This window comes from Lissotriton vulgaris, chromosome 1_1, assembly GCF_964263255.1.
Source record: "Lissotriton vulgaris chromosome 1_1, aLisVul1.2, whole genome shotgun sequence".
Classification (NCBI taxonomy): domain Eukaryota; kingdom Metazoa; phylum Chordata; class Amphibia; order Caudata; family Salamandridae; genus Lissotriton; species Lissotriton vulgaris.
Genome location: NC_141685.1, coordinates 1,158,466,350 through 1,158,492,564, shown reverse-complemented (window position 1 = coordinate 1,158,492,564; position 26,215 = coordinate 1,158,466,350). Strand labels below are relative to the sequence as shown.

Genomic DNA, 26,215 nt, shown 5'->3' with positions numbered 1-26,215 from the left:
CTGTATTACAGATTGTCGACATCCTGAGTCTAGGAGGGCTTTAACGCTTTGACTATTTACAAACATCCTTACGTAAAAGGAGGGCCCCATCTCGGCTGTGTACATCACGGCTCTCGGTATATACCCGACCTCTATTGGTTCTTCTACAGTCTTCTTTCGTGGACACATTCGGGCAATGTGGCCCCACTCCCCACACTCAAAACACTGTGGACCCCTGTGTGGAGGAGCATCAACTCTTATCGGGCGAGGCCTCCCAATGTCCGGGGTTGGTTTGTTTGGTTTCTTGTCTTGTTTCACGGGTCCCGGGCTGGATTTGTTGCCCTTGTCAGAGTCCCAGGGAAACGTGCGGGGCATCGCTCGGTTATAGTTAGAAGCCATCTCGATGGCTTGGTCTGGAGTTAGCCCGGAATGTTGTCTCAACCACCGTTGTGTTCCGTATGGTAGAGCCTCCATGAATTGTTCAAGATAGATGCTGGCCATTACTTCTTCTTTGGTTCGACTCTCGGGTCTCAACCATTTATCCACTGCCATTTTTAGCCTGAGGTACAGGGTCTTAGGGTGCTCTCCTGCTACGCCTCTTTCTTTCCTGAATCGGAGTCTGTATGCTTCTGTGTCTAACCCCAAGTGGTCCAAGAGTACTGCTTTGATGGTCACGTAGGGTGTTACTCCGGTATGATTGGCTACTTGGTAAGCCGCCTGGGCTTCACCAGACAGGAGGGGAGCCAAAAAGAAAGGCCACTTGTCTTCCGGCCATCCGCATGCTCTGGCTGCTCTTTCAAAGTTGACTAAAAAGGCGTCTGGGTCTTCCCCCGGAACGTATTTTTGTAAATGTACCCCCGAGGGTCCGAACTGTCTTCTCTCCATCGGTATAGGTACACTTGGGCTCTGTACCACTTTCTGAAGGCTGTCCATCTGAGCGGCCATTGTTGCTTTGAACAGGTCTCTGTCCGCATCGGCTACTGACATCTGCTGTCCTACCGCCCACTCCAATTTCTGTTGCCCCTCAATGAGCTGCTGGATCACCTGTTCCATCGCTGGGTCCGGCAGAGAAGGGGCGGATCCCACTTCTGACACCAATGTAGGCGTGGGAGGGGGTTCGGTACTGGTTTCAGGGTTAGGTAGAGGCGGTACACTGGTATAACGTTTTAAACTTGGCTTTATTTTTATGGTTCTCTTTGTCCTATAAGTCAGTCTTTCCCTGGCGAACTCCAGGTTGTTCGTGATGGCGGTGTCTTCGGCTTGTGGAAAGTCCACGCTGTCTTGACCGGCGTAGCTGTCTTCTGTTTCGGGTCTCCAGGCCGGTATACCGAGGGAAAAAGGAGACCAACAGAGGGAGCCGTTAGTTTCAAATTTTGATACTTCCGGACTGATCAGGGGCCCAAGTGAAGTGAGGAGTCACCCGTGTCTTTCGCTACCTAGCCATGATTGTGCATAGTGGCGGGGTAAGAATGTGAGGGAACCAACGGGTAGGGAGGGTGGACGGGGATCGGGTCACACACACACAGGGCAGGCACGCACAAGGGTAATTTACAAATTTACACAGGGGCGTTCTTCTTCCCCACCCAAGCCGCCAAACGTCTCCGTACCTGGGAAAGCCACACTCCTCCCTCGGGAGTGTGGCACGGCGATGCACAGGGTCGTTGGCCTCCTGGCTCTCCCTCACTCTTGGTGCTCTCGTCCGTATTCTCCGCTCCGTCCTTCTTCTCCGCTCCGTCCTTCCACGCTTGCTCGCCTTCTCCGCTTCCGTCCTCCGAGGTGTAAACACACCCACCATACAGGATATCCTGCTCTTTGTCCAGTCCGGGTCCTCTGACGTCGGCAAGGGGCGGAGTCGCGTCTTGCTCCACGAAGGTCCAATTAAAGGCGCCGCGGTCTACGTCTTCCTCCGGTTCTGAAACGCTGTCCCACTCCGCCCTTGGTTTGTTAGTCTGCAGGGAACGAGTGGGATTAGGGACAGGTAACCACCAGTCAGTGTGCTTCTTCACCATGACATCGCTACACTCACACAGGTGCGTGACCGGGTATCGGGCTGGCTGGGACGGCGTTGCAACGCCGTGTAAATAGTCTGTTGATAGAGTGTTATCCGTCTGTACCTTCCAGCCCCCACCTTTCCTTGAACCCCCCTCCCCTTCTATCCTCACTATTCTCTCCGTCACATGCTCTCTACTTAGTCCTTTTAAATAGAACACATCGCACCGATGTCCGCACTACCCTGGGATCCCGAGGGGAACCATAAGAGCACCGTTCCGTACTCTAAAGCCCTCTCTTTCTTCTCCCGCATGTGGCGCTGGGACCCGGCCAAAGAGAGAGATCGGGGATCACCAGAGGAGGAAAGAAGGCGAACCAGCCCCCGAAGATTCCGTGCACTCGCAGACACCTTGGACCCTGCAACCTTAGCTCGCGAAAGACAATCACAGAGGAAGAAAAAATCCTTCATTAAAATAAAACCACACTTACCAGCCTCTGTTGTCCGAGTCCCTCCTTCTGAACCGCCACAGGTTTGCAGTGCACAGCTCCAGGGGCCCAGAACTGGGATTGGCACCACTAGGCAGGTCAGAACTCGGATCAGTGGAGATCAGGGATGCTGCAAGTGAAGTCTTTCTGTACCTGAAACTTCAGAACATGAGGCAAGGAAACACAACCCTTTCGAGATTGTTCTCAAGCAGGTTCAAGCAAAGCCCAGTCTTTGTCCTCTCCTTGGCAGAAGCAGCATCTGCAGGCCAACCCAGCAAAGCAGCATACAGCAAAGGGGCAGTCTCCTCCTCACAGCTCTTCAGCTCTTCTCCTTGGCAGAGGTTCCTCTTGATTTCAGAAGTAGTCTAAAGTTCTAGGGTTTTAGGTCTGATATTTATACCTCATTTTCTCTTGGTAGTCTTTGTTTCCAGAGTCTCTGAGCTCAGTAAAACAAGTTCTGTCCTCCCAGGCCCAGCTTCACTATAGAGGGTGGAGACAGCATAGTGCAGAGCAGACACAGCCTATTCAGGTGCTAGTGAAAACTCCTCCCACCACTCTAAATGTAGAAAGGTCTATTCAGCCTGGCTACGAGTCACCCAGGAAAGGTAGGACACACCTTGACCCCACTATGACTGGCTGGAGTGAATGCACATTCCCAGATCCTGTCACTCCAAAAGCAGACGGTGAATACACAAACAGGCAGAGGCACACAGGATGGTTAAAAAAGAAAATGGCCATTTTCTAAAAAGAGACATTTTCAAACACATAATTTAAAAACAACCTTCACTAAAAGGTGTGTTATTAAATTTTGAGTTTAGAGAGCCCAACTCCAAATCTCTAACTGTTCCCAATTGAAAGTTATGCTTGTAAAATGTTACAAGGGAGCCCCACTAATAGCCCATGGGAGAACTAGTCCTTGTAATTGTGAAAAACAAAATTAGCAGGATTTTGCTAACAGGACATGTAAAACACACTAGTACACATCCTACCTTTCAAATTTACAGCACCTTGCCATGGGAGTGACTTGGGCCCACCTTATGGGTGCCATACATGTAGAAAAAGGGGAAGTTGTGGCCTGGCAATTAGGTGCACTTGCCAGGTTAACATGGCAGTTAAAAACTATGCGTGCATACACTGCTGTGGCAGGTCTCAGACACATTTATAGGGCTACCACTACCACTAGCAGCATTTGATTTACAGGGCCTGGTACACGCAGTACACTTTAGTAGGGACTTACTAGTAAATCAAATATTCCACTAATGGATAACCAATCAGAATCACTTTTTCACAGGGAGCTCTTGCACTTTAGCACAGATCAGCAGTGGCAAAGGGCCCAGAGGCCTATAGCAGTGGGGTAACAAAAGTTGCACACGAAGGGGCCCCCATTCCATATTTAATCCAGAGAATTTGGGGCTGAGTACTGTGCTGAGGGGGCCCCCTGCAGCTCAGGATGCCCCCCACCACGGGGCTGCTGGGGCTTGTGTTACGCCCCTGGCCTATAGCCAACAAAAGGATATCATAAAAATAGGAGGCAAAAGGCAACATGTTTGGGGATAAACCTGCAAAAAGGGCCAGGTCCAAAAAACACCAACAATATTTTTCCAATACTACTAAGGTGGGAAGAACCCTTTACTTCACCCTCATTAGATGTGCCACTCCAGAGTCTAGTGGGGTTGAATAATCACATCCTATCTGGTAGCCCTTGTTCCACAGATGGGGATTCAGAAGGCATTATGGGGATGCAGAAAGTGCAATAGATTTCTAAGTGTGGCTTCATATAGAAGAACAAGTCTTGATTTACTGATAAGGTCAGAGTGGAAATTGCATTCTGCCTCTTTTTCTGCCAGCTAGAGGTTTTGTCCAGCAAAATGTGCATGTAGCATTTGTGGTTTATGTATGGTAGTAGGCTAATCAATAGAGCCTTAAATTCCTTTACAGTCAGTTTTATTCTACTGAATGGTGTCAATTCCCATTTGGTATTATTACTTATATAATATGAATATGGCTAGGTAACAGCAGAGCGCAGTGTGTAATCCTGAGGGTAGCAGATGCTTTGACTGATTTGCATTGGCATGCATATTCCTTTTTCTATTCCAGTAGGTTAGGACAATATGAATTATTCAATTTCTATAAGTTTTCTTGTGCCTTATAGATTCTTTTACTGCCTCTCTAGTGCAATGTATCTTCTTAAGGTGCTTGGTATTCATTCAGTTCTCCAGACCTGGTATCCGGTTCTCTATGTTTTCGACTGACCAGTTTACTCAGCTCTTTGTGAAGAGCTACAAGGCCAGAGTCTAATCAAGGGATCTGTAGCTTTTCATGCTGTCTCTATCATATTGTGTACCCACAGTTCCCACACTTAATGAAAGTGTGTGATATCCCTAGAAGTGAGTTTTATTTCCTTGGGTTTGAGACAGCACACCTTTTGTCGGAAGAGTGTAGGTGTGTTCCTCTTTCTATCGAGGTTTTACTCACATTGGGCTCTGCAGAAGTTTGTCCTCTGGGGCTTTTGCTAATGTCAGTTTGGTGATAGTCGAAAGGTTTCTGAAGGCGAATATTTGATTAAATTGGTTTGTGTCTCAGTGATTATATTATTTATTATACTGTTCTCAAAGAACAAACTGTTCGAAAATCAGCCATCTTTTTCTCGTAGTACAAAGCCTTAGGGCTTTGCATAGATGTATTTGCTTATTTAAATCAGTATTTATTTTGCTGTGAGAGCTGATTCTATGTTTATTAATGACATTTTGAGATATAGCTTACTGCTGTGTCTGCTTCTGCTCTTGGGCTCGACATACCAGAATATTCACCAAGGTCTAGGAGTGGAGTCTCTGCCATGGCAATGGAAGGGAACTCAGACGTGAGTCCCGTGGTCTTCATGCCACTGGAGTCAAGCTAGCCTGGTTGAGGGGTGATAACTAATGAGGCTTGTTACCAGTCCAGGGAGGACCTTGCATGGCAGTTCGGACTGGACTATTCCCATGGGGAGCGGGGTGAAGACTGATTTGCATATGGCTGAGTCTAAACTCGAATAGCATTGTGAATTCAATTGCGATGGATTTAGGCCCAGATCTCTGTACTTTGGGTGAATGTTTGCCATTGTTCTGCATTCAATCCATCAATTGTTCTTTTTGAACGGGTATGCCCAGACGTGGGTTCCAAGCTCACCATGCCATTGGAGTCAAGCTAGGCTGGTTGATGAGGGATAATACCCACAAACCGGTTCCACGGTGAATGTTTCTGGTCCTGGGAGGACCTCGTCTAGCAGTTATGGCCGGACTGTTCCCATGGGGAGCAGAGTTCCAGACATTTGTACATGGCTGGGTCCAAACAAGAATGGCATGGGGACCATAATTACGATGGATTTAAGCCCCGATCTCTGTACTGGGGTTGAATGTTTGACATTGTTCAGCATTCTGTCCATCAATTTTTATTTTGCCATTCACTGACTGGATGTTTACCAGGACCATTTACCTGGTAGAGGAGCGTTTTGCTTGTGGTTGGCATTAGCTTCCCCTGTTAGTGGGGATATCTCGTGCCATTCGCTCATCACCCCTGGCTCACCCCTCCCCAGTAAAACACTTACAAATGATTGATGTCCTCTGCGTAGCTTTATTATTATACCAAACACCATTTTCAGTTGTGGGTAAAACTTCCCACATTGACCATTTATTAATTCACACATAAATGCTGCGCCCCTACATATGCGCTACAGTTTACCATATATATATACAAATTGGCATCTCTAGAGGCGTGTTGTACCAGCAGGACACAACACCACCCCCTTTTCCAAGCCACCAGCTTCTAGGGTAGAGCCAGAGTCCAGGACCATCAGCAGGACGGCCCCCTCTCCCGCCTGCCTAGAGCCGCCATAATTGCCTCCCCTGCTCCAGGGTCAACCGTTTTTCCATCTAAAAGGAGTCCCCCAGCCTTTTCTCTTAGAAGGGACCCCGCCACAGGGCAAGGTGCCCCACTGGCGCCCTTGCCCTCCCCCCATGCCAACGCCCTGCCACTCTTCCAGGGTGTAAGGCAATGGCCCCCAGAATGGTTTGCACAAACACCTCCAACCTTACCCTGGTCAGGTGCACATCCCCCGTCCGATACACATCTGAAGTCAATTTCTGCAGCAAGCTATGTCTAATAACCAGGATCAGTGAACCCCCCAACAGCTTTTCCACCTCTCCATTCATTTTACTTACTGATGCATTCATGGCTGCTGCTGGCACCTCACCCCCCACTCTCTCCGGGTGAGAACCTCTGACCAAATAATGGTTGTGTCTGGTAATGCCCTTGTGATCCAAGTAAGAAGAGAAAATAAGCCTCCTTGGCTACCCGCCTGCCCCCCGAGACCAGGTTTTCGGCCCCCACATGAATAACCAGCACATCTGGGATAGGCAGATCTTTATTGAGCGCCCTCCGCAAATGAGCTGAAACGTCCTCAGGCCCCAAACCTTCTAACCCTAACCAATTGTGAATAATCCCCAAGGCCCTTTGCGTCTTGTCCACCCTGGACCATGATAGGCTGTCACCACCCCAGACTCTCCGAGTGAGCACCTCTGTAAGTCCTCCTACACTCCCCTTCTGCCCCAGAGTGAATCACCAGCACATCTCTCCTAGCCAATGTGCTCAGAGCCCAGCACAACACCCGTAGAACATCCACTGAGCATCACCAGTGCGGACTGAAAGTCCAGAAGCAACAGCAGGAGAGCCCCCTCACTCGCACGCCCAGAGCCCAACCAGCTCTAAGGTGTCCCTTCTGCAGGGATTCCTCACTCACACCCTGTCATTCCTTTGATGTACAGCTTCCTCCTGCTGATGGAGGCTGCTCCTTATGTGAGAGTTGGTGCTTTTCTATACACAGTTGAGATCAAATGGCTAGATGTTCACATGATTGTATCCCAGGCTGGCTTAATCATGATAATATTAGACTTGATGTGCAATTACTCCTCCAAGAGATGCAGCCTATGATTACGGTACCTTATCGGCACCCCCACCAAACCGCCTCTAGATAGGCTGACCAGATGTGTAATTCAACTGATACCCCTCCTCCTGCTACTTTATCCCCAGGTAAGTGGCTCAGCGTAGGTCGTGCTAAATACTTCCCTCTGCCTGCTAATACCACTGTATTACCTTGGACTGGTGACACTAATCCAGTCTCTTAAGGTTATCACCTCCATTTAAACCAAGTGCTTATTACCTTTATCGAACCTAAGTGCTCAGCAACAAGAACATTGTGCTGCCTTTGTCCCAAGCAAGCAGTAGTTGTAGCAATTATTATTATTATTATTATTTTAACCTGACAATTAACCTCATCATGTACCCACTTAAATAGTATTCAAATGGTGCCACCAAACAATATAATACCAGCTGTTTCTCATGTCTCTAATTCTGCTCCGCATGGTCCCAGACTGATTATCCCTACTTTGGGTAGAAGGAAGTCCTCTTGCGCAATTCGCCTTCAAAAGGATTCTGCGCTGGCTATTAAGACTCAGGAGTAGAACTTATGAGAAACCAAATGAGGGACGACCTATTTAAAACCGGGAATTACTTAACCCCTTTTGCTATCACCCCTGCCATGTTGTTAGACGTAAGCATAGGTATGTAGGCTAGTTCCCAACTGACCCATACGACACTGGCGGGACCTACTACCCTGTAGTAATTTGGCCACCATTGCCACTGGCAGCAGCGTTAGGACCGAATACTGAAAACGTCAGTGACCAGCGGCTGATCTCATTACCACCGGGGGGCACTCAACAGTGCAAGCCATAATACCACTGTAAACAAGACTCCGCTGAATCTACCAACCCAGCCTTGTCTGATGGTGTTACTGAAAGTGGCGAACCAATCACCCCATTCCTTTTTTGCCCATGGTAACCAGAACTTCGATGTACTAGAAAGAACACCTTTGTGTTGACCCCTCATAAGTGTTCCCGGAAAGGGGCTGCATGGCTCCGCACAGGCCAGGCTATAACTAGCCCTGTTTTATTTACCTATTCATTTATTTAAGTATACCCCAATTTTCTATACCATACAAACCAAGTACCCCACGGGAGAAGGAATCCTTCCCATGTCTGCTGGTAGCAATGTCTCCGCCATCCAGAAGTTCCTACTAGGCTCCATCTTGAGCCTGTTGCCGCCATGCGCGCGTGGGGCGCCTCAAAAGATCATATAGGGGAAGAGAATAACAAACCATTAATGTTCGGTGCACCGCTGCCTTAGTTACACAAATAAGATGCATTCATTCACCTCCAATGAGAAGGCTATGCCTTATGACTGTACACATACAATATGTATAGTAAGTCTCTTAAATGTTGCTCGGATCCAGATCTGAGACTCTAACCCTGCACTCCCATATACTAACTCAGCAGGTCTGGCTGTAATGCCACTTATAGTAATTGTGACTATGTAACCTTAAAAGTTACTTGTTTGAAAATTATTTCCTTACAGCGTTCAAGTCTCCTATGCCCCTGAGCTGTTATGCCCCCTTCTGCATGCCTAAATTTGCACTGCATGATTTTACGTAATGCTCTGCCTAATCTCAGGCTATGACCTCACGGTCGCGAATACAACCTACTTAAAATGCTAACTAGCATTACCACAGGAAGCACCAACCATAATGCACCTTCATTTTAATTTGTTATTTGTAATGTCATACATTCAATTAGTGCGCCAGAATTGTAATATTTCTTATAAACGAATTATTGCACTTAAGCGCCCATTACATTTTTAAAAGGGGCCTAATGTAGAGTTTCCTTACCCCGCAAAAAAGGCTCCCTAATTAACTTATTATTAAAGTACCTTTGCTATCTCACAGTGAATTATCTGCATCTGTGGTCTAGAATTCTGCATTACTCTTTAGCACACTTCTTTAAAGTGTGCTGCAGCGCCTCTGCGCAGTTCTGCTGTCCGTGAAAATAGCCCGGAACCATAAATACAAAGAAACAATAAAATGTATTATTATTATTTTTTTTATTATTATTTTTTTTATTTTTTTATTCATCATTTTTTTTTTTTTAATAGAACTACCCCTTCCAATACCTGTTTACGTCGAGCATTTCTATGCTCACTTCAAGAAAGTCCAATGAATGTGTAACCCAATGTGCTGTTTCACGTGCCTCTGGAGAGACCTAAATAGAATTGTCTGCACTTAACCCATACCACTGAAATTATTCAAATGGCCTGTACCGTTTTAAAATAGTAGCCTAACACAGCATTTGTAAATAGTTACAAAAGTTAGTGCAAAGAAAATATATTATGTATTTCACCCAGCCGCCAAGCCATTACAGGCAGGGGACATTACCTTGGATAGTAGAAAGTTAATTTCATTTATTCAACTTAACTGCGGAAACTGATCCGTGTAAATAGGGGGCCAGGAAAGCCGACCTCAGTAGTTAATTGTATTGCTCCAATGGTAGACGAGTTTGGAGAACATTTCCCAGCTGCACAACTTGCAAGAAGACCAAATGGATGTTACCCTCTGGCCCCACGTAAGATGTCGGTACTTCGGGTAATTGGGAGACCATTACCAAAGCGAGTTTTTGCTGCCGACTTGTTACATGTTTGACCTACTTGTTATGTGTAAATAACAGAGCATTTTACCAGCACATTGTACAGCTATATTTGATGTGCCCCCCTGTGTATAAAAATGTGTTCAAATGTCTTTGTATACCCGTAACTGAAGAAACCACATAAATAATCGCTGAACCATTCATATTACTAGAAAATCTTTCAATGCATGCTTGGAACTGTTTATGTCTTTCTAATCTGACATAAATGCTTACATTAGTAACAGTAAACACTTACACTGGGGGGTTCTGTTGTATTCGATGCACTGCATTAAATTATCCTGGTTGAAGTGGGCATATGAGTTTAATGAAGTACATGTGATGACCTGGCTATACCTGTATCTCATACAGTCTGTAATGCATCACAACGCCCCCGCTTTACACCTCTGCACACAGCTCCTAATCTATTCTAAACCTTGAGAGCCAACCACAGATCCATCTGCCAGGGGCACCATCCTGGCAAGCGCCTGACCTGCCAACATATGCCCTATTACCGGACTTGTTGTGACCGACACTGTCCCATTGCAGACAAAATCAAAAATGAAAATATCCCCGGACCAGTAACTCCTGGGCATACAGCCCGGGCTCCGCGAATCTCTGCCCCCAAGTGCTTTTGCCATGCCTTCCTCGGCCTGAGCTCTGTTCCGGATAGCGTGCTACTCGCCGTAAGAAAGCGCTTTGACGCCTGGCCCGTGGCAACAAGCGCTATATAAATGCAATTATAATATTCATTATTTCCAACATCGGTATGACTAGCTCGTGAATTTACCCAGATATCTGGCCATTTTCATGGGGAGTCTGGAGCTCGGTACGTTATGCCCTTTCAGTTCTAGCAAGTTTGAACCCAGAGTCGCTGATGTAAAACCTGCAACGGCCGAAGATGACCCTCGCGACCTCTAGGAGCTGGCACCGGCAGTTTAGCCCGCTTAAGATCCTCTGGTGCTAAAATACCAATTATCATTGTTTACCCGTTTTAGTATAAAAGTATAGTAGTGCTTTCTATAATTACTAAAAAGTCTACTCTAACGCAATAATCCTTTCGGACTCTGGGGAAATATATACGCTTGTTGCGCTGCCTTTAGGCGCGAAACCCAGGTCTCCCAGACCATAGTCAACTGCTCTACCAACTAAACCACTCTGCTTGCAGTAAAAACGGTGATCATTACAACGTGACTCAATGGCTGTCAGCGTTACATGCCTTCGGGTCCCATACAGTAGCCTCAGTTTCATATAGCGCAAACTTGACCCCGGTTATCGGAGTGCTTTCAAAACGACCTCGGGCTCTGCGCCTCCTTTCCCATTTCCTCCTTTTAACTACCCAGCCATGCCTCAACCAAGTTAAAAAGAGGCTAGCTCCGCTCTTTAAACGGATGTGTGTATTGCTCCGACGCAGAAAAGCAGCTAATGTGAACACACACAGCCATAACATTCCCCCTTCCCTCAAACGCGATACCTAATTGTTCGTGCACCATCATTATTTTAACTGCACGCACCCTGTATAAATAATTAAAAGCTTTTTTTTTTTATGAATTTGAACCCTGCTCTCCTCTGACTATGCAGAAACCCAGGGTCCTCTAGCTCTGCAGTCGAACGCTCTCCCAACTGAGCTATTGAAGCTTGCCCCATCCAGCCACAGGTGTAGGAAGGAAACACCCTTCGCTCTATCAAACTACTGACGCCGCCCTCGCTCTGCCCGCGACATCGCAGATCTTCTCTTTCATCCCGACTGATAGCAAGCAAGACTCGACAATGCTTTTGTTAAAAAAAAACAAGCTTTTTCCGCGTATTCAGTAATCATTGTTTCCACTAGGTCGACAATGCTTTTGGATAAACACCCCAAGTTTTACTCCGCGTATGTACTAATCCTTGCTCCCACTAGAAAAATTACCTTACAATTAAAAGGGCTTCACCGGGTTCCCGAGGCTCCCGGCACAGTACATAATCTGCCTAATAAACTACGCTATGGCCTCTCACCTGTTTGCAACCAAAAGCCGCCAGGCCTGACTCCACCGCTCGCAACTATTTCCCGGCTAGCCTTCTCGTCAAACAGGCGAGAGACAATAGAGGGCTACTCCCAGAGGTGCTGCACCTCTTATTGCCTTGGGGGGAGGGTCCTTAGACGCCCACCAAACATCTCACATTACGGTGAGACCCTCCCCATGACGTCTGGCTGCAGAAACGAAACTCACCTACTGAGGCGGGCACGGAATGCCCACTAAAGGCCCCCCTCCCCTAGTCGCGGGGGTGGCCTCCCAGGTGCCCTACTCTTCAGATTTACTGTTGCACACTGTAGTATGGTGAGACGCAGTCTAGTGGTTGAGGGGTGGAGACAGAGGGAGGAGCAGGAACGGGAGGAGCCGGGGAATAGGAACCAAGGGGACAGTTAGAGTAGGGACAGGGACGAGGATGGATGTGCAGTAATAAAGCTCTCCTAAACCATAAAGAAGTGTCAGTCGTTATTGCCACTACGACGCGACAACTGGCGACGAGGGTGGGATGTGCTTGAACCCCACTGACCCTCACGAGAGAGCCCTGTCCCCAGCGTGCCTCGAGGAGCAGGCGACGCTGACCAGAAGGACGAAATTGCGACCTGCCACGTGAGGCCAGTAGCAGGTGACCCTGTCCCCCCCCAGCAGTTGGGAGGGACTCAAGAGGGAGCCGAGGCACCAAGCGTCGCAACGCCCGAGGCAGAAGTGACCCCTTCGCGCTAAAACGCGACTTGCGCAAGAGAGCGCGGTGTCCAGCCAGCGCTGCAGGAGCAGAAGCCAGGAGCCTACCCTGACTCTGCCAGACCCCAAGAGAGAAGAGAAAGTGCCCTCGCGTGGAGGACGGCGCCCCACGGAGACCGCCTGCCAAGCGGTGCTGACCGAGCGCTGTTCGTGCCAAAACGGAAGAAAAGCTCACCCCCGATGCGTGAGACATCGCCTACCTGACGCGCGGTAAACAGGGAGCTCGCCTGGATCGCGTCTGATTGCTCCAGTGCCTGAGGAACGTCTGAAGAGGTGCGGAGGGCGAGCTGCATGAAGAGGCTGGCTGCCGGTGAGTGCTCCGTGAGACCGAGTAAGCTGAAGAATGCATGGAACCCAAATCTCGTGGTGAATGAGAGTTCCAGTGGGGCAGCCATCTTAGGGTCAGGCAACTGAGAAGACATCCCTGTGCAATTTTGAAGCGGCCATCTTTAAGTCAGGCGAGCAGTGGGAATAAGCATTGGTAAAGGACAAACAAACAAACATTGGCAAAGACCAAACAATCATTGGCAAGGGCAAGAGACATACAAACAAGCATTGGCGAATGCAAGTGAAGAGTAAACAAACATTGGCAACTGTAAGTGAAGCAAGCATTGGTGACTGTAACAAAACAAACATTGACGCATGCAAACAAGCATTGGCGAATGCAAGTGAAGAATAAACAAACATTGGCAACTGTCAGTGAAGCAAGCATTGGTGACTGCAACAAAACAAACATTGACGCATGCAAACAGGCGTTGGCGAATGCAAGTGAAGAATAACAAAGCGCTGAAAAGACGACAAACAAGCCCATGCAAATGCAAGAAGCAATCTAAGAAGACAAACATTGATACATGCAAATCAAAAAGCATTGGTACATGCAAAGACAAAGTACTGGCTAAGAGTAAACAAGCACTGGTACATGCAAATAAACAAGCAGTGACACATGCAACTAGACAAACATCGATACGTGCAAATCAACAAGCACTGGTACGCGCAAAGGAACAAGCACTGATTCATGCAAAGAGACACAAGCATTGATACACGCAGATCAACAAGCATTGGACAAATCGCAGCAAAGAAAGAAAACAAGTATTGCCGAAAGCCAAACAAGCACTGGCGAAAATAACAGAATCAAGCATTAGCAAAGACCAAGCGAACACTGGCGAAGGCCAAACAAGCATTGCTAACGTCCCAGCACATGACCAGACCGCAGGTTTCGACTGAATACAGATCAACTACGAAGACGAGAAGACAAAGGAACCGCCCGTGCTCTGCGAACATGATCCATCAAAATCCTCCTCTTATGGCGGGGGAAGAAATCGCACAACAGTTCAATCCCTGCTTTGAAGCACCACCCTCAGGGATGCAGACGGACACCTGGAGTCTGTGTCTCAAACGGAACCAATGGTTGGCCACATTGAGTGATTTCCTGGATGCCAATGGAGAACAAAGAGAGAGAAAATGCCTAATGCTGCTACTCCATTTGGTGGGTCCAGAGGGCCGATGCCCAATCGAAACATTTTCCGACGAAGACACAGACATCTATAAAAGACTCCAAGAGAAGCTATGTGCCCGTCTCTCCGCACAAACGGAAGTGGATCGAGAGCGCATCGCTTTCAACACAGCTCGGCAGGAACCCGGTGAACCACTGCCAACCTTCATCACTCGGTTAAAATACCTGGTACAAGGCTGCCACTTCAACACCTTTACGAATGAGGATGCAGTCCGACTCCGGATAATTGAAGGCTGCGCAAACCCCGACACGAAACTCAAGATCTTGCGAGGAAAGTGGTCACTGGAAGAAATCATCAGGAAGGCTGAAATTGGACTGCACGTCAAGGTAAGAGACAAATCAAAGGCCCCGAATCTGAAAGCAAATTATCAAGACGCCCGGACAGATAAACCTCAGAACACAAACAGAACTGAAAGGAGAGAGAGGGAAGACAGACCAGCAAAAAGACAACGGGAAAGACACAGTGACAAAGAAAATAACACGGATTACTCAGAGTCAGATTTCTCAGCAGCCGACTACTCAAGGTCAACCAAGGACTGCTCGGAGTCAGATGACCCAGAGTCAACCATCCAAAAGACGATTCCAAAAAGTTATTCACCCCACAGGAGTTCCTCAAAGAGTCATTCAAAGGAGGAAGAAAGAGCATCAAGTGGGACAGATCGCACTCCTGGTCAAGAAGGCATCCCGCACAGCAAGTGGGAGAGAAAGACTAACCAGAGAAGAAGGGGTCGCACTGGTCAACACCGAAAGTCGGCGCAGGGACACCAGTCGACAAGCAGTGAAGACGAGTCCAAGGAAACATCTGGCCGGAGAACACATAAACCCCAAGTCAGAGGTGTTGGAACATCAAGCAATTGGGAAGGAGAATCAGATAACACAAGACGGACTGGTCCCTCACAACAACAACAACCAGCAAGAAAAGATCCATGCCTTCATGGGCCCCAAAGCATCCATGGGCCCTGCGAAAACGACGAAACAGAGCGTAGATGGGTAACATCAGACGAGAGGGACGAAGAGGCGAAAGCTTGGGATCAAGCACAAGGAACAAGCACGGAATCTTCAAACAATCTCCCAAATGAGACAGCGTTGAAGATATTCCAACAAAGACACATGGAGAAGCTTTTCAAACACAATTCCGAAGGGGAAAGCAGCTCGTCGCGAACTACCCGGTTCCGAAGACCACCTAGTAGGACACTCCCAAATGAACACTCACAGAGGGAACTGACGGAGCACCCCTCTGATTCGGAAAGCACCTCGGTCCGATCTTTTGAGTCGGCAGAGTCATGGTCCCGACAACGACCACGTGCAACATTCTTAAAGAAACATTCTCAGAGGGAAGCGAGGGAGAACTCCTCTGATTCAGACAACATGTCGGTCCGATCTTTTGAATCGGCAGAGTCATGGTCCCGACAACCACCACGTGCAACATTCTTAAAGAAACATTCTCAGAGGGAAGTGAGGGAGAACTCCTCTGATTCGGACAGCATTTCGGTCCGATCCTTTGAGTCGACAGAGTCGTGGTCCCGACACCGGCCATGGCGCCAAGCACCTGAACACATCAGCAAACCAAGGGACACTCTTCACGTCGAGAGCGACGTGTCCCGCACCAATGTCAATGCACACTCGATCACTCCACCAGACAACCCGTCGCATCGAGCACATGTGCATCGTGACACTATTACCACACCGTCACCCCGGGTAGGGGCAGCAAGGTTGACTCGAAGGCCCTGGTCCTGGTCCTATAAAACGGAATCCGGCATCGTGGCCAAAAGTACCCAAATAAAAACGGACCAACCAGTCAATCCGCAAAGGAAGCCAGACGTGTCAGGAGAACTAAGTCATCATCGGAGGAGAACAAGACACACTAACATTCAGCCGACCCCAGAGTCTGCCTGTTCCAGGCGCGAGCAGGTGTGGGAGACACAACCCGAGACAGCAAATCAATCTCCAAGTCATACCAAGCTGACCTCCACCGTTCATACCTCACCGGCCGGCACCCCAGACTCGAAACAGGAAGACAGTGTTGTTTTTGACCTGACGAAGCAAAAGGCAGTAAAGATAAAGGCGGTGAATGAATTACTGGACCAAGCCAAGACAGTCTCATCAGACAACACCATACCGTCTGGCATACATGACCCTGAACTGGAGGACAGTGTTGCCTTCAACCGGACAAGACAAACGGAAGCAAAAGCGGATGAGGGTGCTCGGAAGAGGACCGGAACACTATCCACCCATGAAAGAGATCGAGCACCTAAACCAACAGTAGTTACACCACGGGAAAGAGACATGCCGACTGCGGAATGTGAGAGCAGACAGTCCACACGCAACGTGATCAAGAACGCCCTGATTAAGACAACAGAAAAATCGACCAAAGTCAAGCCCACCTCGGATTCGACACTACTGAGGCTCGAAGAGCAGGCTGTTCGCCAACCTGTGTGGCGGATTGAAGAACTGCGAACACTAAGGACATTAAGCTAATTTTGTTAAGAAAGGGGGAGATGTAGTATGGTGAGACGCAGTCTAGTGGTTGAGGGGTGGAGACAGAGGGAGGAGCAGGAACGGGAGGAGCCGGGGAATAGGAACCAAGGGGACAGTTAGAGTAGGGACAGGGACGAGGATGGATGTGCAGTAATAAAGCTCTCCTAAACCATAAAGAAGTGTCAGTCGTTATTGCCACTACGACGCGACACACACCACATTCCTGACATGTAACTTCCATAACGAACCATTCCTTCTCCCTAGTTTCCACACTGTCACGCTTGCCTGCGTCTCTCCTGCTGCTCAGCATTGAAACCCTCTTGCTCTGTCGTTTCAAATTCATCTCTCTCATTCTGCTCCACAGTGTCCCTCGAGGTTTCTTATTCTATACATGAGGGAGCCTAGCTCTATATATGTTTTCCTCTGTTCGCCTCTCTTTTTCCTCTCACTTTCTCTACAGTTCTCTCTCTCCTCTGTCCCTGTGGCTCTCCTCTCCCCTCTCTATGTCTCTCCTCTGTCACCTTTATCCAACAGTAGAGCATTAACTTATCCCCCACATCTGTCTTCCTTCCCTTGGTCCTACCTCCGTGCAGCAAGTTGACAATGCTACGCTGGAGCGCCTGGAGCTGGAGCGCAAGATTGAGTCATTGAATGAAGAGATGGAGTGCTTGAGGAAATTCCACCAGCAGGTAATGGAGGAGCCCAGGGATGCGGGGTGGGGGTTGGAGAGTTGGTCGCCACCTGCCTGGAGCCATCCACCATTTTTAGATAGGGTAACACATTTTTAGTAACATAAAGGGCTTTCAGATACGGGGTGTAGAAAAGTTTGATATCCAAGCTTGCGAGCACAATAATTCCCACCCAATACGGGTTCCAATTAAAAGGGATGTTCTGTTTCTGTTTGCTTATTAAAACACATATCTTGAGGATTTACTGTAACTCCTACTAACGAAAACCCTACTCTATGTACAATGCTCCTGTAAACTATTGTACTGAAAAGTATGTTCTCCCCATGTACCCCATAAATGCGTTTTGACTGATTTTATTCATCAAGTAAAACAATAATCGAACTTTAAGGATCCCTTTCTCAATATTTAACCTGTTATCACAAATTAAAATGTATTATTCATCGATTGCATCTTACACCTTTTAATTACTTTAAATGTTTGTCCTGATATGCTCGCCCTCTCACTTACTCCCAGGATGAGCTTTTACTGAACTGCGTTGCTATTGGACACACGTATTCTTGTTCCACCTTCTGTAATAAGTACACTCTTTGGGCTAGATGTAGGTAGAATAGATTTACTGATTTTAAGGGCCCGATGTAGGTAGCCCTTTACCGATCGGAATTGGCCGAAAATTCCGATTTTCGGCCGTTTCCGATCGGTAAAGGGCTATCGAGATGTAGCGGCACATTTTCGGTAATTTTACCGAATCGTTATCATTACCGAATCGGTAAATTTACCGAATCGGTAATATTTACCGATTCGGTAATGATATCGATTCGGTAAAATTACCGAAAATGCAATGTAGGTAGCCAATGTTCCATCAGCACATGGCTTACAGAATCGGTATTTTACCATGGAATACAAATCCATGGTACAATACCGATTCCTGTGTACATGCACATCTGTGCATGTACACATGTGCCATGTGACAGACAGACGTGCCCTTAGGGCATGTCTGTGTGCCACATTGCACACATGCCCGTTTTGGGGGTGCTAGAGGGTGTCAAAGTGACACCCCCTGCACCCTTGCCAAATTCGGTATTTAATCCTATGGGCTTCAAAGGCCCATAGGATTCAATAGCAAATACCGATTCGGTATTTACCGAATCGGTAAATACCGAATTTGTAAGGAATCAGTAACGATTCCAGATGTTGGGACCTACATCCCATTTACCGATTTTGAAATACCGAATCGGTAAAATTCGGTATTTCAAATTCGGTAAATGGGATTTACCTACATCGGGCCCCTAATTACCGAATTTTACCGATTCGGTAATTGAAAATCGGTAAATCTATGGTGTCGACATGTAGGTATTCCAGATGTGCTGGAATACCGAATCGGATGATTTCGGTATTTACAGATTCGGTAAATACCGAATCGGTAATGCCCATTCATTCCTATGGGCTTTGAATCCCATAGGAATGAATGGGCATTACCGATTTGGTATTTACCGAATCGGTAAATACCGATTTACACAAGGGTGCAGAGGGTGTCACTTTGACACCCTCTGGCACTCCCAAAACAGGCTCGGGTGCCATGTGGCAGGCATACATGCCCTAAGGGCAGGTCTGCCTGTCACATGGCATAGGTGTGCATGCACACATGTGCATGCACACCGGAATCGGTATTTTACCATCAAATTGGATTTGATGGTAAAATACCGATTTGTTAAGGCTCCTGGGACTCTGAAGAGTCCCACCTACATATGGGTGGCTCAGAATCGATAAATTTACCGATTTTTTATTTTACCGAATCGGTAAAATAATGCCCCCTACATACCATTCACCTATTTACCGATCGGTAACGGCCGAAAATACCGATTTTCGGCCGTTACCGACCGACCTACATCGGGCCCTTTGTTTTTAAGGCAACAGATCATATTCCATGCGCACAATGATGCAAACGTGCCCTCACTAATATGCTGTGTTACAGTTAATTCAGACTTTGGGGCCGATTACAATGCCGCGTTGCCGTGGAGGGACTGGTCGACATGTAGTCAGCAGTCCTGACCACCAAATTAAAATCCAAGGGCCAGATGTAGGTCGCCAAATACCGGTCAGTAACGGCCGATTTCGGCCGTTACCGACCGGTATTTGGGATTTGACATGTAGGTGGCCTTATATTTACAGAATCGGTATATTTACCGATTCGGTAAATTTACAGATTCTGTAAAATACCGAATCGGTAAATTTACCGAATCGGTAAATACAGATGTTGGTGGCACTGAAAACAGCGCCACAGGCCATTACCGATTCGTTATTTACCATGTAATACTATTACATGGTAAATAACGAATTCCAGTGTACATGCACATCTGTGCATGTACACCTGTGCCATGTGGCACACAGACATGCCCTAAGGGCATGTATGTGTGTCACATGGCACACATGGCAAAATCAGGGGTGCAACAGGGTGTCAAAGTGACACCCTGTCACCCTTGCAAAATCGGTAATTTTACCGAATCGGTATTTACCGATTCGGTAATTGACATTGATTCCTATGGGCCTGTATGCCCATAGGAATCAATGGCAATTTTACCAATTAGGTAATTACCGAATCATACAGATTCAGTAAAAATTACCGAATTTTTACCTAAATCTGATTTACCAAATCTAGAATACCGAATCGGTAAAATTCGGTATTCTAGAGTCGGTAAATCAGATTTACCTACATCTGGGCCCATATGCCGTGGAGGCGGTCGGAATGGTTTTCTTGCATTGAGACTTGTGAAGCCCGGAAAAAAGCAGCAGCACAAGCCCCAATGCAAAGAGGCATGTTTTTAAACATCTGTGCACCCTGTATTGTTACTCGTATTGTTACTTGTACAGTGCATGGCTACCCGGAGGCATCCCAGCGCTATGCACAGCTGAAGGCGGGGAGGGGGGGGACAAAAGATCTCTTGCAGCCAGGTCTTCTGTTTACGGAATTTCAGATGATTAGGTTTGCTCCCTTCCTGCCACACGATAACAGGAATGTTTAAATGCCGACCCATAGCCGAGGTCCACAGGGGACAGGGGCCCTGCCAGGGGTCCCAATAACACCTTTCCATCAGCCCTTTTAAGTTAAAGAACCGATGTGAAATGGCTGGTGTAAAGGTGGACCGTAATCCCCACGGCGGTGCCTGAGAAGGCACTGCCTTCATTGTGGGGAATGCGATCCGACCGACCCCCCACAGGCTCCTTTTTTTTTTTAATTCAAAGGATTTTTATTAGAGGATTATTGTATATACAGTACAGTACGATACAGAGAGGGTAAAATATGAATGTTATAGACACCTTTGGGGTTACAATAGGCATGACAGCAAGAGTTAATGGTCGGTTGCACATCTGTTCCACGATCAAATGCTTGGCGTGTCCTGTTACACTTAGTGTTGTATTACCCCCGATAGGAGGAAAAGAAAGTGGGAAGATGAAGGGGGAAAATAGAAAGGGGAAAAGGGGACCGGGTAGGTGTGGTGGCCGTTGTGTGCCAAGCCTTCAGAGCCTGCAACTCTTTTGTGTGCTGTCTAGGGGGTTTGTGTGGTTCCATGATCTTGTCCAGGGAGGCCCACATTTCCACCCTTGCCTTGTGAGTGGGCGAAACTTTTGCTGTGATGTTGTCCGCCCCCCTGAGGAAGGTGACCCAATTGAACCACCGTTTGAAGGACGCCTTCCCTGTGTCTTTCTAGTTTGTTAGGATTGTTTTAACCGCTGCTGTAAGTAGGAGGTCGATCAGGTCCCTGTCCTCTTTGGATTCGAGTTCAGGTGTCATGAATGCGGTGGTTATCCCTCTGAAGTCTGGCTGTATGTTGTGTCCCACTACCTTGTCAATGAGGTCCCACACTTTGCTCCAGAATGTTCTAACCTTGGAACAGTGATGGATCAGGCGTGCAAGATCCCCTTTTTCCTTTGACGCAGTTCCAGTGATAAGCGTGGCTCAAATCCACCCGAGTGACTTACCGCACTCACCTATAGTAATTATATAGGAAGTCAGCCGGACAGTGGAGAAGAATAAACAAAGTCTTTATTAGGCCAAACAACACTCATATGAGAGGGCCCTGTCCGACCTCACTCCTGGGAGTGCGAACGAGAGGACTGACTCTCTGCATCACAGCAATACATTATAATGCAACACAGTTCATTGGGGTACGCCCCTTCTGGAAAATTACTGAAACCCAGACCAGCGAACAATGCCATCATACAGCAGGCATCTGCACCTGCAAGGGATACATCGCTATCTTTACTCAAGGCCATGGAGCTAGGCTTCAGCGTCTCTGGTGCATGAGAACATTACTGATAAAGAGACTTGTTAGTTTCGGCCACAGTAAGCCGAGAAACGAAAACTGCTGTCTTAGTGAAATTCTCTATTCCTGCGGGAGGGGCAGATGAGCGAGTAAGGCTCGCGGTCACAGAGGAATACACAAAATGGTGGCACACAGGCTAAGCTAAGGAACTAATATGGTCACACGTACATTTGAATAATAAAGTAGCAAGCGGAATAATTCAACACAGGTGCATATACAAACTTCATTAGTTAGCCATATGATGCTAACTTACATATGAGAAGGGGCAGTTGGGGCATCGAAAAGTGAATTCTATCAGACCCTCCTTTTAGCATCATTGGCTAACTGCGGCCACATTTATTTGCCAAAAGGTAGTGCCGGCATATCCATTCTAGGGGCAGAACACATTATTATTTTTTTTTCTTTTAGTCTAAACATCCTCTGAAATAAACATCAACCAACTTGCATCAGCAGGAATTTCAGTAATCATTGAAGTAGCATATTGACCCGACACCTTCTTTTGTGGACGCAAATTCGTAGCACACATTGAGCAACATGGAGGGAGGCAATATACACAAAGGCAACATGTCAGTATGACGCTCACCACGCCCACCAAACCCATCAATATTTTCCAACCCCAGGAGGAGAAGGCACCCCAGAGCCACCCCTGTAAGGACCATGTCCCGTTATCTTGATGTAGTTCAGTCGCTAATCTATGTAATTTCTGTACTGCCAAGTTAACAGTCGGAGCTGAGTCAGGAATATACACACAGCAAGACGTCCCGATGACGCGACAGGCCCCGCCCCTATCTGCCAGGATGACGTCAAGCACCATCCTATTTTGAATCGTGAATAATCTCATAGCCTGAATCTCAACGGACATGTTAGTCGTAATGTCAGCTTCAGTAAGGACTACCTTTTCCATTACCCTGGACAGTCGTCGAATGGCCCTACTGTTAAATATCGGACCCCAGAAAGGTAGCAGGCCCTTAGAAAAATCAGTCCATTGCTGGTACGAGGTGTCGGTCTGGTCAACGTCATCTACCTGAAGCTCCCTCCTTTTACGCTGCTCTTGTGGACCGGGAAATCTACGATGAGTTCTGTGATAATCAGAAGGTGCCACATATACAGGAGGAATCATATAGGCTAAATAACACACCCCACCCCAACCCTCAGGCAACCATAAGTATCCATTATCTCCACACACAAAATAGATGCTAGGGGGTGTAACCAAAGAGGGGCTGAGAGGCAAACGTATCAATGCCGTCACGTTACAGGAGCTATTACCAACCTTGATGGGGCCCCTTCCCTCTATGCAGAAAAATGGCGAGGGACCCACCACAGCCAGGGGTATCAGAGACTTGACACTGTAATTTCCCTTTGGGGGGTGTCTGTAAGACAGGGAGGAATTCAGCTGCAGGAAGCTATCCCTAACTTTGTCAGTATCATTTGGTATCAAAAACCGGCCCAACTTTTTCTCACACGTCTCTATAAATGTCTGATCAAAGCGTCCGTCAGTATATATTCGTCCAAGGGAAGAGGGAGGCAAAGGGCGTACTCGCATTGTCATAGTCGACCCCCTATTCTGCAGTCTAGGAGTCAGAAAATCTGGCTGCTGAAAATATTTAACAAGACCTATGAGAGTATACCACCCCACACAACTATTCACAGGAGTCAAAGGAAGTGCTAGGAATCTATCTTTCTTGTAGGCAGCAGAAGGGAGGAGCCCACAGACCCAGCAGTCAGTCAAATTGGTGGTGGCATGTGCATGGTGCAAAGTCTTAATAAAAACATTTCCTTTGTAACCCTTCCTCAACATTCGTTCACCATAATCCACAGTAATCATGTTATGTTCAGGAACGGCAGTAGGTGTGGGTGCAAACACATGAACGGGGTAGGCTTTATCCTGGAAAAACAATATACCAAGAGTCACTATAAAAGCAATTAAAACGACAATGATGACCACTATTTTTCCTTTCCGGGGAAGGGCCAACCAGGTGGAATCAGGCACAGGTCTCGGAGGAGCCGCAAAGGGCTGCTCCTCATCAGGGATGGGGCGGCCAAAAGGATACATTCTCAAGAGCGTTCAAAAATATATCAAAAATGTAAAAAAAAGAAAAACACTTCTACTAAAAAAAAATAGTCCCAGACAGTCCGCAAAACCGGCCAGAGGGGTTCTTCAACCCTAAAAAGGGATCTTCTCCTGTGTCCTTCAAAGCCTCACAGGAAGGCTTTTACCGTCCATACCTTATTCCAACGTCGCTTAACACACAGCAATTGAAAACAGGGGAGCACTTAATCCGGGCCCGCACCACTCTATAGTCTCATAGAAAAAAATCTTCGGCTAAACACCAGGGCTCTTACAAGGCCATCCCTACCACTAAATCTTTGTATTCAGAAAGTCCACTAAGCCCTTCTTCCAGTGTTTAGTCCATCACATTTGTCACTCTTATTTATTTTCTTCGGGCCGCAGATTATAGCGAGTGCTCCCTGGCACTTCGGGATCAATGAACAAACCAGGTGTATCTATGGCAGATGCTGGACTCTCTGATGTCTCTTCACTAGTAGCAACGGGAGTAGTAGAGCTCACTGAATTCTCAATTCCGCTTTGCTCTTCTCCAATCAGTGAAGCATCCGAGAAGGGAACATATCTGGGTATTTGCTCGTGTTCCTCGTCAGCAATGCCTTCCTTTACCCATTGATCATAGGGTAGCGGCAGCGGGACCTTCTTCACGTGCGAGGCGTGGGTCCACGCCTTCCTTCCTTCCACCCGAAGCGCCGTACGCGTCGTGAGGAGCACCTGACGCGGCTCCGACCACCTGGGCTCCAGACAGGACTTCCGTTGATATCTTCGGACGACGACCCAATCGCCTGGGTTGATGGAGTGTCCGGGCCCCTCCGGCAACGGCTTCAGGGTGTCTGCTACCTGCTGATGAATAGAACGAAGATCTTTAGTCAAAGCATACAAGTAGTCTGTCAACAAAGGATACTGAATTTCGGAGAAGCACTTAGGCCTGGGCACTCCCCAGACATTGGCCGGGCGGCCGAATATCACTTCATAGGGGGAGATGCCCGTTTTCGAATTCACTGTTACTCTCGTAGAAAGCAAGGCTAAAGGAAGGGCGTCTGGCCAACGGAGACCTGTACTCTCCTGTATTTTGGCCATTTTCAGTTTGAGTGTTCCATTAAACCGCTCCACAAGTCCCGCTGCCTGAGGGTGTAGGGCTGAGTGGAATTTTTGGGAAATCTGTAAGCCTTTACATATTTGCTTGACTAATTCTGCATTAAAGGACGTACCGTTATCACTCCAGATCACCCTAGGTAATCCAAAGCGAGAAAAATACTCCTTTATCAACATTTTTGCAGTAGAAATGGCCGTGCAGTCTTTAGTTGGAAAAGCCTCCACCCACCTGCTAAAAGCACATACAACCACAAGAATATATTTTAAGTTGTTGACCCTCTCCATTTCAATATAGTCCATCTGAATCACCTCAAAAGGGAAAGAGGGAGGTGCAAAATTTCCAGCTGGGACAGGGGTACCCTTCCCAGGATTGTGCCTCAAACACACCATGCACTGTCGGACCAAGTGAGTCGCCACTTTGGAGATATTCTTATTGCTCCACACTGGGTCCAACAATTTGCATATGCCTTTTGCGCTAATATGTGCGGGCCCGTGAGCCATCGTCACTACTGGGAGAACATATGCATTTGGGAGTAACCATCGTCTCTTATCGGTCACATCTGTCCAACATTCATCCGCATCCAATCGCCCCTGCCCATCCTTCCATGCCCTCAGTTCATCTTCAGTCACTTTTTCTTGTATATTTTTTACACTCTGCACAGTATCTGAAAACATATTAACATCTGGGACCCATCTAGCCGGTCCTGCCACAAACATCCGTGGTAATTTTGTCCGAGCAGTCTCTTTTGCAGTTTCATCTGCAAAGGCATTGCCTCGCCCTACGTCATCCAGTATTGTCTTGTGTGCGCTACACTTTATCACAGCCAATCTTTTGGGTAACGTCAGTGCCGCTAACAGTCGTAGTATCAGTGGGCCATGTTGTATGCGTTGGCCGTGTGAAGTCAGAAATCCCCGTTCCGCCCAGAGTCGCCCATAATTATGAGCCACGCCAAAGGCGTATTGGCTGTCAGTGTAAATATTCACGTCCAGTCCCTCACTCAATTCACATGCTCTCAATAAGGCAATTATCTCAGCAGCTTGGGCCGAATTGTAAGGAATCCTAGATGTCTCTACTACTGTCTGTAACGTTGTTATTGCATATGCTGCTGTCGATGTACCATCTGGCAATTTGAAACAAGACCCATCCACATACAACTCCCCGTCCGGTTCGTCTAAGGGCTTGTCTGTCAGATCCACCCTCCCCTTTGTCTCTTTTTCTGTCCTAAACAGACAGTCGTGTATGTCATCGTCCTTTATATCTGTGGGGATGGGTAACAATGTGGCAGGATTCAATGTAGCACACCT

The 26,215-nt window shown here is 47.5% G+C and overlaps 1 protein-coding gene across 1 annotated transcript in view; it reads left to right on the top strand.

The window, feature by feature from the left end:
* LOC147748846 (uncharacterized) overlaps positions 1–26,215 on the top strand; it is a 295,887-nt gene that overhangs the window by 92,305 nt on the left and 177,367 nt on the right. Inside the window, exon 3 of the mRNA XM_086964138.1 lies at positions 17,333–17,428. Coding sequence (XP_086820264.1) covers positions 17,333–17,428 — 96 coding nt within the window. The remainder of the gene's footprint in view (positions 1–17,332; positions 17,429–26,215) is intronic.